The sequence below is a fragment of the Anomalospiza imberbis genome, chromosome 2 (genome assembly GCF_031753505.1).
Source record: "Anomalospiza imberbis isolate Cuckoo-Finch-1a 21T00152 chromosome 2, ASM3175350v1, whole genome shotgun sequence".
In the NCBI taxonomy this organism is placed as follows: domain Eukaryota; kingdom Metazoa; phylum Chordata; class Aves; order Passeriformes; family Viduidae; genus Anomalospiza; species Anomalospiza imberbis.
The window spans coordinates 78038927-78054092 of record NC_089682.1 but is presented as its reverse complement, the minus strand read 5'-3'; the positions used below and the strand labels follow the sequence as shown (position 1 = coordinate 78054092).

The window sequence follows — 15166 nt, the reverse complement described above, 5'->3', positions numbered from 1 at the left end:
GCTTTGTCAGCCTCCATGTGCTTCTGCTGCCATTTTGTTTGTCCCCAGCTTTCTGGGGCAACATATCTGATGTTTGCTTGCCTCTGTTCTCTCTTATGTCATCTGTCTGTGGTTCTTATCTGGCTAAAAAGTGAAAATTCTTATTCTGTGTCTTCTCGTTTTTTCCTTTTGTTCTCCTTCCTCCTTTGCCCATCACTGCATAGACAGCTTATACTCCAAACAGACCTAGTTCTTTCTGTGAAAATACTCTGACCAGTTCAGACAGGTGGATCTATGTTAGAAACAACACTTGAAACAGCCTAGAATATTGCAAACTGTCACAGCACTCCCTCAGGACAGATGTACAAGATGTGTGTAGGTCTAAGCACTGCTTGCAAGCAACCTCATCTCACCCCCCAGTTCCCTGACACTGCCTACCTACCCCGTCTGCTCCAAGGCCTGGTGTTGTGCAAATGATATTTTTATTTCAGTACAGGTTATTCAGAAACAGAAGCTCAGCCAGAGGGGTCCCCTCTGGTAAGTTGGCTTGTATAGCAGTGACAGCCAGATCTGCTCTCTGTATATCTGTAGAAATGGTTTTGTTCCAGGTCTCAGGACGAACGGGTGCTTGCTGCTGGCACCATGAAAGACAGTCTGTATAGAATGTCACTGTATAAACTGGTCTGTCCTCTGCTTTCCTGCTGATCTCATTTCTGTGATGGGATGTGCTGCAAAATGCTCTTGCAGAATCCTTGCTGATGTAGACCTCATGTAGAATAACATGCTGCATGTTCAGGATGTCTGGAGTAATTTTTCATTGTCCTCAGCTCAGAAATAAATATCAGACTAGATCTTTGCTTCTCTGCTTTGACCCAGCTTTGGTGCATGACAAAATATTTAAAATATTTAAAACATAATGTGGGCAAAATTTAGAGGCCAGAGAAGAGTATGCATGCTTTTAAGAGTGTTGGAGCATACTGTTCTGGGAAGGAGGAGCCTATGAGGCCATGGATCAGTCCACAGTGTTTTAATGTTTGAGTTGTCTGAGAATTTTTATGACCACTCTCAGTCTTGATTTGGAGTCTGATCTGTGGAACAGAGACCAGTTTTGCTACAGTGCAGTATTCAGGCAAAGGAAGAGGCCATTATTGTAGAAAAATCCTTTGAGTAGTTTGGCTGGAGAAGCTTGTTTTGATTTGTTTCTGTAGTTCTCTTGCAGATTGTTTTAAAACTTGGAGCCTAGGTCATTTTACATATGGTTTCCAGAGAAATTCTTTAGTTTATGATCACTGCCAATCTCTGCCATATTTTTTTTCCTGATGACCTTTGGTGAACCAAGACCAGTCATGCAAATTCAGATCTTAAGCTGAACTCCAAGGGACATGTACTCTGACCCCAGAACCTAGATAGGAGAAAGGTCCTTCTCTGTGCAGGCATTCAGTGTGGACTGGTGTTTGTCTTCTCGGTCTTTATGACTGCCAGGGCCTGAAGGTTAGGTCAAAAAAGATGATAGAAAAACATATCCATCTGTCCAATCAGTTTCCTATGATTTGCATTTTCTGTCAGGTGCTGGACATTAACAACTCAATACTAAGTTGCATATAATGCAGTTGATACATGTTACAAAAAGGGAAGCAATGTCAAGGATAGTAATTAATTTCTATATAGGTTTACAAAGACTCATAGGATGGGTGTTGTGGCTGAGGAGCCCCACTGAACATGCATTGTGGGTATAACTGTGTTAGTTGGTCTGAAGATGAGATAAGGCTTTACAGATCAGACAGAGGCAAGTTGCTCCATTTCTGAAACCCTGCTGCAGTAAGGCTAAAACCCTTCCTGACAGGGCAGTGTAGGTGAGGTTACTGAAACTCTTTCTTTAGTGACATTGGAACTTGGTGAGTCATGCTATCAGTATCTGAAATGAATCCAGTGAAGACTTTGTAAATCCTTGGCAAATTGGCCTTCAAATGGAACAAGTAAGGAGAGAGAGTCAGAAAGAGCTGGAGTAGAGAATAGAAAAGGCAAAAAAGCTTTAAGAATGAGAGAGGGGGAAAATTACTGTAATAGGAAGAATAGTGAGATTAAAAAAAGAAATGAAGGAAGGATTCCTTAAGAAAAGATAATCTTTTACTTTAATGGCAAAAATGAAATAGAGGATAATGTTAAAAGATACCTATAACTTCACCGTACCCTGTTAGGCTTTTTACAATTATTTTTAAACTATTGGAGATACATGTTAGCACACCTAGAAGCTGAGGTATCTAGCTCTTCTTACAACAAAAAACATTCAGAGATTTTAATTGCTTTTTGTCTTGCAGATCCACCAAGACTCACCCTGGCCCAGTTGTACATTTAAGCGACAGCCCAAGAGACGAAGGAAAAGTGAGTACAACCAATGGTATAAAATTTTGCAGCATTTCATAGCCTTTATTTGCCTTGCTACTCTTTCCTTTTGCTTACTCACTGATTTTGTTATCTGCTTTCTTTCTAAGTTTGCAAGTCATTTTATTTTACTCTTCTTAAGGAAAAAATATCTTTGTACAAATTTAATGAGTAAACATTTGTGATGGAGACAACATAATGTATTTTGAAATGTATAGCCATCTAAATTGTTCCTGTTTACAAAAGTTTGACTTTGTATAAGTAAGGTTTGACTAAAAACTGTATCATGACTTTGGTACTTGGATAAACACATGCTTATGAAGGCATTATAGTAAGTTTTTATAAGATAGGAAATCTTTTCGTATTTAAGAATTATCATAATAACCCAGGTTTGGAACTTGCTGCTGTTTGCAATTCTCAACTCTGTTCACTATCCACAAGTGGAAACCAAACATATGGTCAGAGCATTAGGGTTGTTACTGATACCACCAGGAGGCAAAATCAGAGTTGTCTTTATTTGATTGGCAGCTTTTCAAACATGAAATATGGTTGACAGAATTCTGGTTCTATTACAGCTTTTTTTGGTTTTGTTTTTGGTTTTTTTTTTTTTTTGTTGCTACTGATATTTGAGCATTTTGCCTGTGTGAAAAGGGTATTTAACTCTCTCATTGGTTTTGATCATTTTTAGTGATTGCATTTCAGTGTGTATTTATAAAGTACTTCATTTTCCAAATGGTGTATCTGTTTGACAGCGTGCCTCACATAACAGCGAATAGTTGTTAGAAACTATCAGCAGTTTAAATCTCTGATACTAATATGGGGGATATTATGCTGAAATTATGGGTACCTAGAAAGGCTCTGATGGCTACATCTGATTTACGTTTGCATCACTTGTCCTTGAACTTACCCATATTGCGAGGTGAGCTACACACAAACAGTGCACTTGTGAACCAACCCTGCAACAACTTCAATGGCATCTCTAAGCCTTTCTGGAAGAACCACAATAGGTCAAGCAATTTAGAATACAATCAGATAAAGTAATTCAACATATTGAAGTGTAGTGTTGCAGCCTCAAACAAGAAGCCATCAAGAAATGCGGTTTAATTATCTCTGGCAAAATACTTGGTGAGAATAAAGGTTTATTGATGAGGCATCATTCTTGTTTGCTGGCCACAACAGAAGCTGCTGCTGAGCTACTTAAGGCAGTGTAGGAAAAAGGGGTACTAAAAAAAAAATGGTCTCGTCAGTGAAGATTTTTTACAGAAATGCCATGCACTGTGTACAAAGAGAAACCTAAAAATATTTTTCAGCAGAAAGGGAGAAGATGAAAAGGACCCAGGCAAGAGAGTTAAAAGAGAACTGGCTTGGGAATACAAGTGCTTGTTGCTCAGAGGGCACATAGAAGACATCTGGGCACTGATGAAGTACTAGCATTTGAAGAACAACATCAAATTCAGACAAATGCCCATGAAAAACAAATATTGAGAATTTATGAGGAGAAGGAGTAGAAAATGTAAGGTATACTAAAACCATCTCAATGCAGTTCTTTATATCATTGATAGGTTGAGAGTGGTGTAAAGAATGAATTGGTACTAAAAAAATACTTGCAGTTTTGCAGAATGTAGAATTGATGGTGTTTACAGGAAGATATCAGTAAAAGGTACACAGCTGTAAGAGAAGATCCAAGCATTAAATCAATAGATTATTCTAAATTTTAAAAAAATCAGCAGTGGAGAAATAAATTAAGCTATATTTTTCAACTTAGTCTCATTAAACTTTAGTTAAAGAATGCAGAATAAATCAATCATTATTCAGAGCAAGGAAAAAATGGGGGAAAAGGCAGCTCCTGGGACTTTTACTGTTCAACATGGTCATATATAGGCTAGAAAATAGGGTAAGCAGTGATGTCACCTGGTTTGCTGGACTTCAGAAGGCTGAGAAACTCAGCAGTAAAATGGCAGGTTAAATACTGTCTTTTTGAGTATATTCAGTGTAAATGATGACAAGTGATACATGTAGGGCAAAACATTTCTGACTTTACTTATAAAACAATGGGTGTGAGCTGATGATTCCTGTTTGGTATCAAGAGCTTTGAGTGATTTTTGATAGTTCAGTGGAAATTTCAGTCAGCTCAATGCTCAGTAGTGAATAGTAAAGAAAATCAAAATTAGGCATTATGCAGAGAAGAATAGAGAACAAATAAAAGCTATTAAAGAAATGCATTGTTGACCTGCCTGCTGATTACTGAGTATAATACTTGTCCTTCTGTGTCTAAAATTAACATAATGCTAAAAGAAATTCAGAGAAGGGACTGGGTTTTCTATATGAGAGACAACTCAGTGAGACAGGAAAATTCACTGACTGTGACAGGAAAAGACCTGACTGTGATTCCAAGTTTGAAAATCACAGTTGATATTAAGAGGATGGAAAGAGCTCATGGTGTCTTTCAATACAAAAACTGAAAGGATACCAAATAAAGCTGTCTGGTCAGATTCCAAACAAGCCAATTAAGTACTCTTCAAATGTGCAATGGGTAGAACCTATGAAACTTTTTCCAAATGCTATTGTGTGTGCTGAAAATGTACTGATCACAAGGAAGACTAGAAAAAATTAACACAAAAGGGTGAGTGATGAGATTTGCTGAATTCTCCTAAAATGTTCTTAAAGATGAGGTTAAACAGAGCCATGTATAGTTGAGGAGGTGGCTATAGTTGAATGAGAAAATTACTTAGAGTAAGAGAATATGTGAGAGTGTTACAAATATTTGTCTTCTTCCCATATTATTTGGTATTTGCTCTTGGCCATTTCAGTACAAGATACTGTCATATGTAGACTTTTATTTAATTTAGCAGTTATTCTTAGATAAAAGACCTGTTTGATGATAGTTCCACATACTTTGCTAATCTCCACAGCTCAAAGCTAACCAAAGACAACCAAAATGTATTGGTGGCAGAAGTCAGACTCCACACATCACATCATGATAGGCAGCAGATAGAAGTGTTCTTTGCAAGTGTTTCAGGAATTCAATAGTAGATACAAACCAGTTATAATCATTACTCAAAATGCAGATGTTCCTGTACTTTTCAAGAGTACTACTCTGCAAGTACTTTGCCAAGAGCCCAGTGGTATAGCCTTCTCTGGGGTATTACAAAGTTGTTTACATACCTGGGAGTGTTTTGCTGAAGTAAATAAGTATTTCTCCTATGAACACTGAGTGGTTTAGAGTCCTAAAACATAGTCAGGCCTTTCAAAATCTAGGACAATCATAAGAGCTCTATTTGAAAGCCAGGGATGTTTGTGCACTGGAAGTATCTTCACCTTTTTCATTAACATCCTTTGAATTCCTAAAAGTTCCAGTTTATTTCATGGACTGGTGATGGGGTTCCTTGTGCCAAAAGAGTGAATGCAACTCAAGATGACTTCTGCCATTCAGAACTTTTCCAGAGTGGCCTCCAGGCAAACTGTCCAGGCAGGCTTTGGAGACAAGTCTCTTTTATGAATCTAAAAAGCTGTGGCTGGAAGAAAAACATCAAAGAGAATTTAGGCATTTAATGTATCACTGAAGAACAATTCGGAGACCAAGTGATTAAGTTCATGAAATATAACTGTGTCTGCCAAATTAATTAATAAGTGTACATTAGGGACAGATTGGAGTGCACAGACATTTATAAGTGGCAGATCTGTTGCAAACATGATTTTTCTTGCTGACAAAGGAAAAGACATTAACTGCAACGATCTGCAGTTTCCCAGCAAACAGAGAAAACTTAATAGGAAAAGGTTTAATGTTATTTACAATTAGCTGGTGGGCTAAACTTCCTATCTCTGAGTCTGAGTTCTGAGATCTAATAATACCTAAAACAACAAGCCTCTTTGGCAGGCTTGTTTGTTTGGGATATTTTCTCCAGCTGTTTTGTGTTACCATGACGAGGACAGGGCTTGCTGTCATGTACCAGAATGTAATTAGTCGACTGTAAAAAAGAAATTTCCTCCCATCATCAAAAGCATTTGATGAAGAATGATTTAAGTCAAAATATGAAACAACTTCACTAAACAAGGAGGATCTTGCCAGGACTTCTCTGTCCAAAGTTCTGCTTTTTTTTAACCTAATTTTGAGTGAGTAATTAAGCGAGGTGCCACAAAAGGTAAAATAAATCTTTGGTGTTTTTTCCATCCTCAACTCTTTTTACAGATACTGCTTTACTTTTTCTGGGTTTTCCTCTCCAACTGCATTTATGGATATCTTGCTTTTTACTTTTATTACAGAAATAGAGCTTGTCTTATAGATCTCCTAAGTGATCACTATGACTGAGAGGAGTGGGAATGTTTCAGTTTTCTATGGTTCAGACAGGTCAGAATCCAGAGCATCCCAAGTATCCTAGCAATGTGACTAATCCCATTCACCCAAGCTGGAATTGTGACTTCAGTGCTGTACCACAGTGTTAGTACTAAAGCAGCATGACTACTGTCTGAACAAAAAGAGAGATTCCTGGCTTTGCAGCAAAACTCTTTGCCTTTCAATTTCTTCCCTGAAATCACACTTTATAACTTGCAATTCTTTAGTGCAGTTGTGCATTAAGCATTTCAGCAATAGTTCAGGTGAAATGCGGACTCTAATAAAAGGTATTTAACCTTTTAGTAATAACCTGGAGCATGATATATTTGCAAAAGAGAGGGATAAAAATCAAAAGACAAGCCTGCTTCCCCAGGCAAGAAAGGCTTATTAAGAAACGGGCCACATACTTAATGCTTTTCAATTCCTTCACTTTTCTGAATATATTTGTACAAAAGCTGAGGTGAAAAGAATATTGGTAGATACAAACTGAATGTGACTGGTTTGGTACCCAGATGTAATGCACGGGTGCAAGTGCTTGTTGTGATGACAGTAAGACAGGCACTCAGACTCCATAAATTACTAAAATACTATTTATTGGAGTGAATACAAAAAGGAGGGTGGGAGCCCCAAGCTGTGTAGCATTGGATGACCCTCCAATAAGGGCATGGCACCATCCTCTGTTAAGAGGCTCTTGCCAGCATTTTGGTCTTTGAAGATCCAAAAAGAAATTTTTTTTTAAAAGCACCATATCCTTTCCTACTGTCAAGCATAGGGATGTTCACATGAGACATACTGCCTTACGTTAACATAAAGGCACAAAGGTGCTGTTCTTACCTTTATACAGTGGGAGAGGCCTATAAGGTCCTTTAGAATTAGCAGCTAAGTTTACCCTGTGGCCAAGGAATATGTGCAGCACAATGCAGGCCTGGAAGCCAAGTGTTGTGTGCAGCACAACACAGCACAGACCTGCACCTACTCAAGAGAACTGCTGTGAGCATCACTAACTCCTGGATATACAAATAGCTTCCATTTGGGATTGCTATACCAACAATGCAAGCAGCTGCAGTAAGACCCTCCTTTGCTCACTCTCTCAATGACAGCCTATTATCCCAGAATACCATATGGTATCCTGACACAAGAGCTATCCAGTTGGCTGCATGCTTTCTGACTCTGACCCAAAAATCCCATGTGGAGCCAACCAGAGAAAAAAGGCTAAATATTCTCGAATTTTTCCAGGACAGTTTGAATTTTTTTCAGGAGAATGATTCTTCAGGAGCATAAGTAGTTTTTGTTCATATTCAGGTATTAAATATAGTAACTATTAATCCTTTCCAGATTAGCTAGAAGATTCCACAAAAGGAATATTCTCCTGTCAAGAAGAAGAACCAAATCCAGTAGATCTGAGAGTATTCCCAGGCTCTTTTGTAGCAGTATTGATGTATCAGTTATACTTAACTTGGAAAGAAAGTGATGTTTTGCTTAGCAGCCCAGCCAAATTTCATTTTTAGTACTCATGTAAGCTAAAGTGAGTGATAGCAAAGATGCTGTTAAGGTTTCTCCAACTAAGAGATTATCTTGTCATTATTCTTCACAAATTCTTTATCTAGAAACTGTAAATCCTTGTCTGCATTCTGTGATATATCTGTTTACAGATGATGAATAACTGCAATTATCATTGCCAGTTGTATGAAATATTCTATCACAGAAATATGAGTCTGCCAGTTTAGCCATTTCCAGTCTTCATGTCCAGAACAGATTCTTAAGAAGACAGATTCTATGGGAAACAGTTTCCAGGACACCTAAATAAGCTAGACATGATATTGTCCATAAGATTTGAAATTAATTCTATTCAAACGAAGAGTAACTGTACAGTACCAGATCAATATTTCACTTCTTTTCAGTGGAGACAAGGAGAAGTTATTGTGTTCATTCTTAATTTTCTCCTGACTATTGTTTTTCTTCTCTTTCATCTTTTCAGAAATCTTTGCTGGTATTTCTCTGGTGTGCATGATGATATGAAATCCCAGTGCTATAAGAAGCAAAAATTGACATATCAGTTAATTTATTTTTAATTATTAGGAAAGCAAGCAATTTTTTCTCTACTGGAGGAGTTCTTCAGAATGTTTTATAGCAATAGCAAACATAAATAAAAGGAATATAAGTAACTGAATGAAAGTTTAATCTGGTGACTCTCTTGATCTGAAGTTATTTAGGTGGTATCTTAGGTGTCAAACATTTTTTTCTCCAACAAGGGGCAGGGAAGGTAAGAGCTGGTAGGAACATGCTACAACCTTTGGTTTTCAGCAGATATGCAATTGAGAAGACTGTCCAGGCACATAATCATCCAGGGGAAAAAAGGTGTACAAAGCCCTTTTTTTTCCATGTCAGATCTTAAATTGTCATCAATATGAAGTAATTTATATTGAAAGATAATATGAAAGAAGGTATTATGTGTAGGGCAAATTACAATCTTGCACATCACTTTGTTATTTCTTTTTATATTACTTAATATTTGTATGTACCTTTTGAATCAGAAAATGTAACTGTGGTTTTTGTCCCTGCTTCAGCTGTTGATAGGCTATGAAAATGGGACCATCGTGTTCTGGGACTTGCGATCTAAAAGAGCCGATCTGAGAGCTTATTATGACGAGGTAAGCAATTTCCATTAATTCAGCAAAGCCATTATTCAGCAGTTTGCCATATGTCTTACCAAGCAGGTGGATGTTTATCTAAAGGCATTGCTGGTTCTGGAAATACTGTCTGTGCTATGCTTTTGGGCAAATTACTGACAATAGAAATCAAAGTCTGAAATCTCTAGTTCTGATGCTTTAGGCTCTCATGAGTGTACTGTGACACAGAATGTCCTCCCCTTGATCCTGACAAGTTCATCAACTTCTCTGTGGGGATCCTCAGTTGAACAAATCTAGCAATGAGCTGACCTGAGATATAGCTACAATAGCAATTACATATTGATCTCTACTGGGTATATCTAGAACATTCATTATATTGGAAAACAAATTGCCTTGTACAGCTGTTGATATTGCCTAGTACGTAAGATCTGATTAAACAGTTTTCAAAATCATATTGTCATAGTTATCACTCAGTTGTCTCTTGTCATTTGTAAGCAGTCTGTGTTAACCACAGATGCAGTTCTTGTATCAATAATCAAGTTGCTTGAGAAATAGATATACTCCTAGTTATTATGATTTTAGCACTAGCCCTAGGAAAAAAATATTCTTTGTTCTGCCAGTCTTCTAAAGTTCACCATGGATGAACATGAATGCAACTACAGCTGAAGGTAGAAAAGGACATTTTCTTTAAAGCGATCCTAGCAGTAATTGGTTTCCTGTAGTTCTCTTTCCTTCTTCTTGTTGTCACTTTGCTATGTATAAGGAGTGTATACACATTTATTTCCCCTCTAAAAAGCAATCTGAATACATGTGGATCCTGCACTCTTTCAGACCTCCTGTCAGAGACACATTAAAGCTACTCTGAGCTTCAAGTTAAGTTTCTGAGCATCAACATAGCAAATGTTTCAAAGGACAAGTTTGAACAGGCCAGCACTTAAGCCTTGTCTCTCAGTGACAGTCCGCTTATTAAGCACTTGTCTCTCAGTGACAGTCCGCTTGTGCAAACACTTGTGAAATTTCACCCCTTCTATTACTTAAGGCTGAATAACTTCTTCCTTTTACAGGTCTCATCAGGAAGGTTGGGGGTGGGGATGTCTGTTCACTCACTGTCCTCTCATGTACTCAGAATGAAGCTACATGAAGCAGGATCTTCTTAATGCTGGTTCCCCCTTTTTTTTTTTTTTTCATTTTGAAACAGAGTGGGTGGATGTTGAAAATTCCTCATACATTTTAGAATTTAGTTGTTCCACGTTTTTCAATACTGTTCTCAGGAATTTTTTTTGCCTTTTGATCAGTCCCATGCTTTCCTCCTCGGTGGTTATTTACTGTGTCATTACTTCACTTTGTTCAACTTGTGCTAGCTTCTTATATACTGAAATAATTGTAAGATTCTTATTTTGTTTTTAAAAGGACTGTGTGACTAGCCACTTTACTTTATTCCAGACTTTCAGGCTCCATGTTCATAATGTTCCAAACCTGCTAGAAGTCCCTTCGGGAAGCCACTACCCTTAGGGAGCCACTAAAAAGGGTTCCTTTTTAAATCCTGGGTTACATAGGTTCTGTGAGTCAAAAATTACTAGTTTGGCATGTGCTACTTGGTATTTAGCAGCAACACAAATTATCAAGCCTAAGCCTCATCTTATGGGTTGGCCACCAAAGATCACAGTCTAGAAGTCATTGTTCCTGCTCCCCTTCACCATACTATCTGGACTGATGGAAGGCCTCTGTGCCCCATCATGTCCAACCAATCTCTCAGTATTTTTCTGGGACTAGGCCAGAACAGTTCCAGTTGCAGGGTATCTGTGAAGTCTCAGATAAATTCCTGTAAGTGTTCCATATCTTGATTAAGTACCAAAGTGCCTCTTTGCATGAGTTCTGATTTAAATTAATTCACCCTCACTTTTCTTACTATCATTATGATTTTCATCTTCTCCATGGTGATATGCATGAGACATTAAAGCCCTTCCATTCAATGCTCCTAACAATGCCTTCTATAAAAGGCTTTCCTTCCAAGCTCTTTTATAATTTCCTGCAAATGTTTATTTCCATCAATTGGTATAAAAAGACAGCACATAAACAAGACAGATCTTTCAAATGGTTCTCAAGTTGTTACTGATAGTTGGCAAACCCAAAATCCAGCCATCTTCCTATGCAGGTTTTAGAAGTTTGTGTCAATCCCCATTCAGAGCTGTCTGAAGCAGTTGTCATCTTTCACTGGAACATATCCCCAAAACAAAGATGCAGAGTTCTCAGAGGCATTTGCCAAATGACAACTCCCTACCTTTGTCTAGCACCATGCCACTATGGAAGTATCAAATTGGATGTGGCCCTTGCTGTAATGGTCCTGCAGTACTATGAACACAAATTTTTAGCATTCAAACAGTAAGATGAGACAAGCATTGCTCACATCCAAAATATGGTTAAAAGTGGTACTAAAGACCCTCAGTGGTGAAGGTTTGTGGTTAGGAAGGAATTGAAATGGTGTTTGGGATGTTTAATTTTAGTACATGCTGAGTGTGAGAGAAGATGGAATGTGTATGCAACCACTGTGGGTATTGCAGAGGGAGAAACATACCTAATCTGGAGTGAGATGCTTTATGTGCATACACTGTGTGAACATTCACATGAGCCAACCACCATTTCTAAGCAAATAACTGCTCCTTTTGTGTGTAGATGCTAAAGAAGTGGATCTGAATGCTAGACATAATCTAGCAGAGAGAAAATTTGGGACTTGTTCAGGACCATCTTTCAGAATTACTTGTGACTTGCAACTGGGACCTGCAAAAGCTTTTCTTGCCCATTTTGTGTCAAAGTCTAGCAGGTCAGTTTGAGTTGCTGCTATGCCAGGTGTCTGTGCCAGGATCATCCCACCTCAGCTCCCCTCCACAGGAGGTTGATGCTGGCAGGTGGCACCTGGTCACAGAGAGGCAGTTTAACAAGCAGCTCAGTATGTTTTTTAGCTAGTTGCTAGCTCCTGCTCAGACACAGTCAGTGACTGTAACCATGTGAAATGTTTCTAAGGGTGACAACACATCAAAACCAGATTCAAATTTGGCGTGGTAGCAAGCATGAATGAACTCATGTCAGCATTAATTTGCATGAGGATAGACATGCTTTGAGTGTATGTGAAGCAGTGCTCCCCACAGAACTAAGGTTATTCTACCTGAGGGCAACAACACTGGACTCTGCATGAACCATCTTTCTGTGTTGTCTTCTGTTATTTCAGTTATAGTTTGGTTCCTTCTGGTTATTTAAGAGGAATTGTGTGCCAACTCCCTCTCTGAAAGGTAGAAGTTTGGGTGAATCCCATTATGTCACCAAAAAATAAATATCTAGAGTTCAATTTTTTTTCAGCTCTGTTTTTTGTGTCCTTTTTGGCACAACTATTTTAGTAGTGTGTTAATCAAGCACTCATATACAAGGCATGTGGGATTCCTGTTAAAACACTTGGGTCATCTTAATGCAAACTCATTTGTGGCTCTGCGGTCCAGCCCCAGGAGCTGCGTAAACCTTTGGTAAAGGGTGGTGGCCCTTTGGTTGATTTCTTCTGATACTTTCTCCAGACCATGAGCTGTAACCAACCATAACAATCAATATGATGATTAGAAGAGGAAAACCAACAGGGAGTTTTAAATAGTGACCAGTAGCATTTAAACAAAATTAATATGAACAGCTGCAATGCTGACTTATGAATACCCAGCCATGATGTTGTCATTTGAATAAATCAGGAAAATGTCTATATGCAATTTTAAGTTCATGCAAGGCCTTAGCATTTCCTAGGTTGAAAAAAACCCTGGAAATTTATTAAGCTGCATTCAAAATTAGCTCTCATTTATTTACATTTACATAAAATTATATTGCGTTTTTTGCTATTTAGCAGTGAACATTTCTGGAAGGGATATGGATTCCGGGGAGAATTCTGTGAGTTTGTGCTTCTGTGAGGAGTGTGTGAGGAACTGTGGTATAGAATGAATGTTTTGTCAGAATATGGCTTTTCTTAGTTTCCAGCACCTGCTAGGAAAATTGAAGGACTTATGCCATTATCCTTTCCAATAGTTTGATATACAATGGATATTTTCAAGTCAGTTCCACTAATTATGCACAAAATACTAAGAATGGTATATGTAACATTCATTGTGTGGTACTTGTATGCACAAAGGAGTATGATATTCCTCTTCTTTGATGCACTGTCTGTTAAAAAACTATCTTACATCATTGTTTTGATAATTTTCTATATCAGTGAAACAGCCCTGGATTTTTTAGTATTTTGATTTTGACATTAAACATAGCAGATTTCTGTGGACTTGCTCTGCAACTTAAGTATGTGAGAGTACCTGTGGAAATTATCTAAGAATAGTGTTTTTCTTTCTCTGGGGAAGACTGTGTGTGTTGTATGTTACCTGTAAAGATTTTAACACAGAATTACCTGTAAATTTACCAGATTAAATGCTTCTAAGGAAAGCTGTCAGACATTTTACAACTGCAGGGTATGGCCCTTGTTCTTTTACCTTAAACCCTTTTCCTTCAATTTTGGCCTGATTCAATACAGGCTTTCTTACATTACCATGTTACATTAGCCTTTATGATAAAATGTGGATTACAGCCATCTGTGGCTAGAAAGTGATGGTAATGGACTTCAGACAAACAGGAACCGTCCAACTGTTGATATACCATTAGAACAATATAATCTGAAGTCATACATGAAACTATCATGTTTTCCAATGCATTCCATTCCAGTCTCAAGTTCTTCTTTCATTTCTGTAGGCTATTCATTCTGTTGCTTGGCATCATGAAGGGAAACAGTTCATGTGTAGTCACTCTGATGGCAGCTTGACCCTATGGAATCTGAAAAGCCCTAACAGACCATTCCAGACCACAATTCCACACGGTAATTCTGATAGTTAAAATGTGTAACTAAGAAGCAATACAGTGTTCTTAATGCTGCTTGCTAATATGTATGTTTCTTTAATTTTTCCTTGTAGCCCAGATGTTGCTTCTTGCATAAATATTTTGATCTGCAAAGTAGCTGCAAATTATTGTAAAATCAGTAACTTAGATCAAACTTTTTATTTTAATTGGGGACATAAATACTTCTTTCTGATTTATATTACTCTAATGTCTTATCCAACTCCTTTTAAGAGTCTACTGCTGGTCTGTGAGACTCCCAGGCTCTTTCTTTTATATTTTGAACTTTTATGTGCAATTTTCATAACAAATTAAAGCATTTTGTACAAGGTAGTGTGGTGTTTGTCATGGGGATGGTACAAGGCTTCCCAAACAACTGCAATGAAGAATTTAAAGGAGCCATAGTAAGAGATGACTTTATGTGTAGAACTTTATATAAAATTGCTTTCTGCAAATTAGGTTTAAAAGTACTGACACCATTGTAAATGTATACATTTACATTTACTTTACTGAGAAATCCGACTGGGTAGAGGAGGAGGAAGGAGAAGAAGTCAAGATCTAAGTAGCCCCAGAATGATTTGGCATTTTCTTAATTTAGTTCTGTTTTATCATTTTTACTCATAGAATTCTACAGTGTCAGAAGGGAACTCTCAGCCAGTCAGATGGCCAGATCAAAACAGGCATGATTTAATGAGTAAACTCAGGACATTAGGCACTTGAACACTTCCAGCAAAAAATTGCACAACCTCTTTGGGCAATATCTTTTGGTATTTAATGACCCGTGTGGCACAAAGTTTTTTGTTAATATCTAACCAGAATTTTCCATGCCACAACTTATGTCCTTTATCTCCCATCATAGCACTGTTCACCTCTGAGAAAAGTCTGTATCCATCTACACTGTATCCTCCAGTCAGGCTGTTGTCAAAAGCCAACATAG

The 15166-nt window shown here is 37.8% G+C and overlaps 1 protein-coding gene across 8 annotated transcripts in view; it reads left to right on the top strand.

Annotated features, from left to right (window-relative positions):
• Window positions 1–15166, top strand: part of STXBP5L (syntaxin binding protein 5L) — a 185527-nt gene that overhangs the window by 98170 nt on the left and 72191 nt on the right. For all 8 annotated transcript variants that reach the window (XM_068181930.1, XM_068181932.1, XM_068181929.1 and 5 more), the window contains exons 6-8: window positions 2298–2361; window positions 9262–9345; window positions 14089–14212. In XM_068181930.1, coding sequence (XP_068038031.1) covers window positions 2298–2361; window positions 9262–9345; window positions 14089–14212 — 272 coding nt within the window. The remainder of the gene's footprint in view (window positions 1–2297; window positions 2362–9261; window positions 9346–14088; window positions 14213–15166) is intronic.